Source organism: Eptatretus burgeri, chromosome 4, assembly GCF_056783735.1.
Source record: "Eptatretus burgeri isolate ZD-2024b chromosome 4, Ebu_testis_v1, whole genome shotgun sequence".
Lineage (NCBI taxonomy): Eukaryota > Metazoa > Chordata > Myxini > Myxiniformes > Myxinidae > Eptatretus > Eptatretus burgeri.
In genome coordinates, this window is record NC_140964.1 from 121058606 (window position 1) to 121065562 (window position 6957).

At 42.3% G+C, this 6957-nt stretch overlaps 1 protein-coding gene across 1 annotated transcript in view; it reads left to right on the forward strand.

Moving 5' to 3' along the window:
- The window catches only part of LOC147028996 (reticulon-4 receptor-like 2), a 57003-nt gene extending 51777 nt beyond the window's left edge, over positions 1-5226 (forward strand). The window contains exon 3 of the mRNA XM_085879901.1: positions 2887-5226. Within this exon, the coding sequence (XP_085736027.1) occupies positions 2887-3756 (870 nt within the window). The 3' untranslated portion in view covers positions 3757-5226. The remainder of the gene's footprint in view (positions 1-2886) is intronic.
- Positions 5227-6957: the final 1731 nt, after the last annotated feature.

Consider the following 6957-nt stretch of genomic DNA (forward strand, 5'->3'; position numbering starts at 1 on the left):
TGTATGCATAATCGAAGCTCGTAAGAGCTAGTATTGGTACACTTAATGGATCAGGACACAACAGGACAAAATAAGAGTTGGGAGAGGTAAGGGGGGAAACACCAACAGCAGAGTTGAAGGCCAAGATAGAGGGAGACAGCCAAACATTGGGTGCGATGAGGAATGGGCAGCAGGAGAGGATGCATAAGGTGGACAAGATGGATACAGAAGGAAATTGCTCTTTATTGTCCGATACCCAAAATAAACGTCTTAGTTATTCTTGGCAAAATGGTCTATCATTCAAACATTTACTGATTTAAAATTTTGAAATAACTGATGTATAAAATATTTCGAAATCCAAGTCAGAGTGATTGTAGTAGTTATCCTTTTGGGAGTTTATCTTGAGTTTTTGGTGCGACAAGAGCAGAAAATGGGAATGACAATCGTTTGTTGCATTCAATCAAGATGCCCTTTATATTTTGAATGAGGTGACCTGGTTTGTGACACTCACACTCCCATGTTCACAATGTTCATAGAACGATCATTCCATACTCAAATATTTGAACAGGTAAGATGAATACAGACATAGACACTGGACTGGACAATAGCACAAAAATATCACAGTAAAACTACTGTCATGTAAAGCAAACTATGCAATTTAAACTGAGCAAACATGGTGTACACTCCATAAATCTGGTCTCAAGCTCATAAAACAACAGCAGCAACATAATAATCATCATCAACAACGACAAACAAACAGGACAGGACAGGTTTGACAATATGGACAGTCAATATTTACACTGCCTTCTCCCATTAACTTCCATAAATGTAACAAATACTTCACCACATAATATGAGGTCCCTTGCAAGGAACTTCAACACAGGAGGAGGCCATTAGGCCCATCAAAGCCTGTCTTATAGTTGTCTGTCACCTTCTACACCTCCTACCCTCATTGTGTGGAGGATGGCATTATCCGTTTCAAGCGAATAACAATGATTATTTTTTTGTTTGTTTTTGTTATTTTTTTGGATACAATTTTGAGGGTCATACAAAAGCTAACACACGGAACATATAACAAAGGAAGCAGGAGATATTCACTTATGCATAATGAGGCACTTCCATAGCACATCTCAAAATTCCCCACAAATGTCAAAAGTAGCAGAAATATCATGCACAGTGAGAATTTCCAATATTGAATCAAAAGCATTACACAAAAGTGCTTTTTTAGAGACGTGCAAATGGTGGACAGAGGATCAATTGAGCAGCAACCCAAGGAAATAACGACCACCGGTGTTGGTTATAAATAACATCCAAGTGGATATTTTTTACTTTGACTTACTATTCCTTCTGTTGTCAAATGGTCACTGTCATTCCTCAAAATCTATCCGTGCTACCCTAACAAGCACCTAGCATTCTGACTTTGGTTCATTATTCTCGTGCGATCGTATTCTAGATTTTTTTTTTGTTTGGTTTCCAGATCAAATGTTGCTCTACATGACCTACAAGGCAAAATGTTGCCTCTGTTAATTAGTCCGCTGCATCCTAATCCCCTTGTCCTCCACATGTTTTGTACAATCCCCATGAGCCTGAGACACTGGGAAATAAAGCTTCCATTGTTTTGTTCGCACAAGATGTGTCTCGGGAAGCGTTGTCTCTCCAAATTGATAGTAGGTACATGTGTTGCTCGTTTTGATGCATTACCACTCTTCCTTCATCTAGAGTTGTATTTTTGGTGGTAATTTTTCTGAAAAAGCCACAATTGCTGCGACAGGAAAAGAGACTTTTGAGGAGCACGATTTATGCAGCCACTGTCTATAAAATAACTACTCAGTTGCTTGCATCGACTACAGTAGAGTACATTCATTTTGCAATTACAAATATTATTCTTTCCTCACCATTGCTGTACCCCACCCCTCCGGCAAGGTCGGAGACGGACATTGAAATGAGCTCCGTACGACTGACCGACTGATCATCTGTCCATGTACTTTTGTGTACGAGATATTTCAAAACCTGGTGAACATTTTGCTTTCATATTGCAGATATTTATTCCCCATGACATTATCTCAACCTGAATAGATCACGGTGGTGATTGGTTGAATTTTATTGCCGTGGCAACCATCTCGGTAACTTGGCTTGTGTATGCGATATTTCAAAAACCGATCAACATTTAGCTTTCATATTACACAGATCTATTCCTCATACCACCCAAACAGCGGGGGATCTAGAGTGGCAGCTCCTTGTTATGGTGCAGTTCACACAATATAGTGGACAAGCCTGGTGTTGGCTTAGTGGTTTGGGTGGCTGGCTTGGGATCTTAGGGTACGGAGTTCAAGCCCTGTTGGCTGCTGAATTAACACCAGGTGGGGTCGACTCAGCCTGTCATCTTTCTGAGGTTGGTAAAATGAATACCACTGTACTAGTATATAGGAGCACAGCATCAGCAGCATAATCACTCCCCAACCAAATGATAGCCACCTGGCAGCCAAGCTGCCATACGCAAGCAGAAGAAGAAGAAGAAGAAGAAGAGGAAGAAGAATATAGTAGACCACAAATAAGAGTACTGCAATTACTGGGCAAAAAATTTACAAAATTCACCTTTAAATAGGTTAGACAATCCATGTCCATGGAGGTTCCACAATATGGTAAATTACATCCAGTTATATTTGATACCATGTGGTGGTTCGAGCTTTCAATAATGTATTCTGTAAAAAATAAAAATATATAATTAATTACTTGGCCACTCACAAAGTAGTTGCACAATACATCATGTGATAACATTTTAAATGGTGCATATGCTAATATTTTGCTGTGAAGGTAAATTGTGGTCCAATTACATTCACTTTAATTGATCTTTGTCATATGGAATATTCTTTTTTTCTTCACTGATGGATTGTCCTTTACTTCCAGGATGATATCTTCGCTGACCTCTCGAATCTCACACACTTGTTTCTACACAGCAATAAGCTCATGGGCCTGTCAGAAAACGTTTTTGTGGGACTACTCAGCCTGGACACGCTTCTCCTACACGAAAACAACCTGCGCATTGTACAAAGGAGAATATTTCGTGATCTTGGAGCCCTCACAACACTCTTTCTTTTCAACAATGAACTCTCAGAGCTCTCCGGCCTTGCACTAGCAGACCTAAAGTCTCTTCAGTACCTCAGGGTCAATGGTAATCTTTGGGCCTGTGATTGCCACGCATACTCCCTGTGGACGTGGTACCAGGATTTCCAAGGATCCAGCACGAAGGCGTTGTGCCATTCACCGCCGGCCCTTGTTGGAAAGAAGCTGCAAGATCTGCCCGAGAAAACCTTCTTGTTGTGCTCAGAGTGGTCCACCACACTGCAATTTACACACGCGCCTTCGCACAAGCAACACACGAAGCCCGACGTTTTGGCAAAATTGGATAGTGGTACCGTCACCACACGCAAACCTGGAAAATGCCACGGTCAAACCAGTCGACGGGATGACGAGAGTCAAACCTTTCTGTCTGACAATGAAGGTGATACTTACAATGGGGAAGAAGAATTTCCACACGAGAAACAGAAGGGTATTAGTGGAAATCCACCATTTGGGACTTACATGTCTGTTAGTACCATGAGGCAGAATGATGGAACCCGATTAGCAAGGAAAAGAGAGAGGTGCATGAAGAAATGGAAGAAAGCACCGCCGGAGATTCATCAGGGCAAGAACTCTGTGCCGTCCACTCATCGGCCGAAAACTCACTACATTTTTGTGCTCTTCAGTTCAATGTTTCTTATGACATGGTGCCAGTGACATATTTACATGGTTTCAGCACAGTGAAAAGTCTATTTTACCACCTGATTTTCAAATCTGAGGGACAATTTGAGTAAATATATAATTTGCTGGTGATACTGTGTAAAATGATCTGATTATAACTGGTTGTAAATTTGTTTCCCATTAACCATTGGACTCTTTCACAATGTCAGGAACTTAACTCTCAATGGGCTTTTCTTCTACATTTCATGTTTGAAACAGTTACTTGTGGCATCTAGAAGTCTTCTTTTATTTATCGGATACATTTTTGTTTCTAATTTTCTTAGAATTCAGCAAGCAATTCTAAATCCAGGATTTCATTCTTACAACTTTTTATCTTTGAAGTGAAATCTTCATTATATAGCTTGTGTTGCCGAAGACCTTCAGAACACGTCGACGCCTCGTATAGAGACGGCTATATAACGAAAAGTTTACCTTATATTTCTACTCATGTGTGTATGTATGTAAGTTATGTACAGTTCCAATGTGGCATGGTTACAAACCGGAGACCTTTGCTGGATAGATGCATGCGGACAACGATTAATTCCCAGTTGTTACACTCACCGAATAGGACTTCCCTTCAACCTTTGTTTGTTGAAGATTTCTATGACGACATCAATTTTTCATTTCTGTTTATGTGTGCATTCATCGATGTCACAAACACTCACAACATACTTGATGCAAAAAAAAAAGAAAAATTAAACACTTGAAATAGAATACAAAATTGATAAAATCTGGAAGAATTGGAGAAGAACATGAAAAGGCAGATGGAAGTATGCTGATATGTGGTTAACTTGAGAAATTTGTGGCTACTGATGTCTGGGTGTCCCTCACTGGTAGGTTTTTCATGTACCAACAACAGATATCCATCATAACATCACTAATGTCAATTAACTGACAGCATAAGATTCCACCAAATGGATTACAACTAACAGCTTCGTTTATTGACTGTGACACTGAATCGGTGAAACGTTAAACGTTAATTTTGAAAGATATTCAGATCTCAAAGGGACACAGAATCTAGATCAGTTGCATAAGTTTTATTTTTGAATAGAAAATGTGTATACAAAGAGCGAGCTGGGAAACATAGGGTAAAGAGGCAAAGTCCTGGCAGTAGCACAGACGAGCAACAAATGGACACAAGCGATGGTGTGAATGAATTTTTTAATTTTTTGGGGTTGGAGACAGAGGAAGCAAACACAGCAACTTGCTTGCAAGAGGGTTAGGCTAGATAAGCTTAATGGAAGAAGAAAATGTCACACGTGAGGATGGAGGTGGGGGGGGGGTAACGTGGTGGTGATTTACTGCAAGCTTGAATCTTGGCAGGCATGGTGGGATCAGACAGACTAAGCGAAGCAGTTCCACAAATGTAAGAAAATTGTAACAAAAGAGCTGGGTGAGGCAGTAAGCCTGGATTTTCAGCATTGAACAGGAGGAAATTACTGAAAGATTGGGTGCAGGGTCCAGGAGAGAGAGAGAGAGAGAGAGAGAGAGAGAGAGAGAGAGAGAGAGAGAGAGAGAGACACAGAGAGAGAGAGAGAGAGAGAGAGAGAGAGAGAGAGAGAGAGAGAGAGAGAGAGAGAGAGAGAGAGAGAGAGAGAGAGAGAGAGAGAGAGAGAGAGAGAGAGAGAGAGAGAGAGAGAGAGAGAGAGAGAGAGAGAGAGAGAGAGAGAGAGAGAGAGAGAGAGAGAGAGAGAGAGAGAGAGAGAGAGAGAGAGAGAAAAAAGGAGCAATCCCAGAGATGTGGAAAAAAAACCCCTACAGAAGCCACCAACCTGTCTGTGATGAGAAAGCAACAAGCCTTGTGCTTTTGCCTTAATCATTGGAGAGGGCAATAATATTAAGAACTTTAGATTCCACAGAAACCAAGACATGTAGATGTGATACAAGGGCACCAGGCCATCAGGGAGAGCAGTGCAGTACTCCATTTACCTACAGACAAAGGCCTTGTAGGCTGCGGGTAGTTCTGATTTTTCAAGAAATGATTTGGAATAATGGAAGATAAGTCTGCGGCTGGCTTTGGAATCCAGATTTGCTCAATGGTCAGCCCAGGAGAGGTCCGAGGTGAGGGTGGGGAGCACTCTTCCTTCACAGATGATTCCACATTAAGCTATGCAGTATGCCATCCCAACAGGCAGACCACACCTGTGTAACTGGTGATCTGCTATTGATTTGATGCTGATCTAACAAATGGAATATGTCTTTGAATGTTGACAAAACTCAGTCTCATCCCATCACTGGGTTGGAAGCATAGCTTGGATGCATGTACACTCACCTTTGAGCAGTCTAGCCTGGGTTTGAATCTCAGCCCAGCAATAATCTGCCATCCCTGTGCTTCACAGGCATGATAGGGCTTCAATGTGTGTCCCATCCCTGGGATGGATGTGAAACTAGGTGTCAGATCAGGTATGGGAGCATGCGTCAGAGCAACAAATCGCTACGTACACTTTCCGCCGGAACTCCAGGGGCCTCTGTCTGGCCATCCCCCAGGCAGACGCCTGGCCCAACCCCATCTCCCTGAGACACATGGTCGGCCCATTGGCCTCCGCCACTCATGAAGCTTCCTTGCTGAAAGAATATGGAGAGCAGCATCAGCGTCAGAAAAACGAGCCACATGTCCATGCAACTGCAGCTGACGCTCACAGATGATGCAGGAAACAAATGTCATTTGAGTCTCTCTCAGCAACCGCTCTTTGGACAGAGAATCTAACCAGGGAAAGCCAAGGATTCTCCGAAGACACTTGTTATCATAGGAATTAAGTTTTCATCGCAGATCTCTGGTCACAGTCAAAGTCTCACATCCGAAAAGCAACACTGGAAGCACCAAGGACTTGAAGACTCGTCCTCCTGAACAGGTACCGACAGTGCCACACCCCATCAACCAGTGAATCCACGACTCCCCAGGCCTGACCCAGATGTCTCTTGACCTCTGGCTCACAGCTAGCGGAGACATGAATATCACTGCAAAGGTGAGTGAATCTCTCTGTGATCTCAACATCCTCACCGTAAAAAGGTATAGACAAGACAACAGCATCCAAGATGTCATTGAAAGCCTGGATCTTAGCTTTTACCAAGGAAACCAGTGGCCCCAACTCCTCATTCAGCACCTTGAGGGCCCACATTTGGATATCCAGAGTTTCCGAAAAGATGACTGCATCATCTGCGAAATCAAGGTCAGAGATCTTGACATTCCCAAATGAT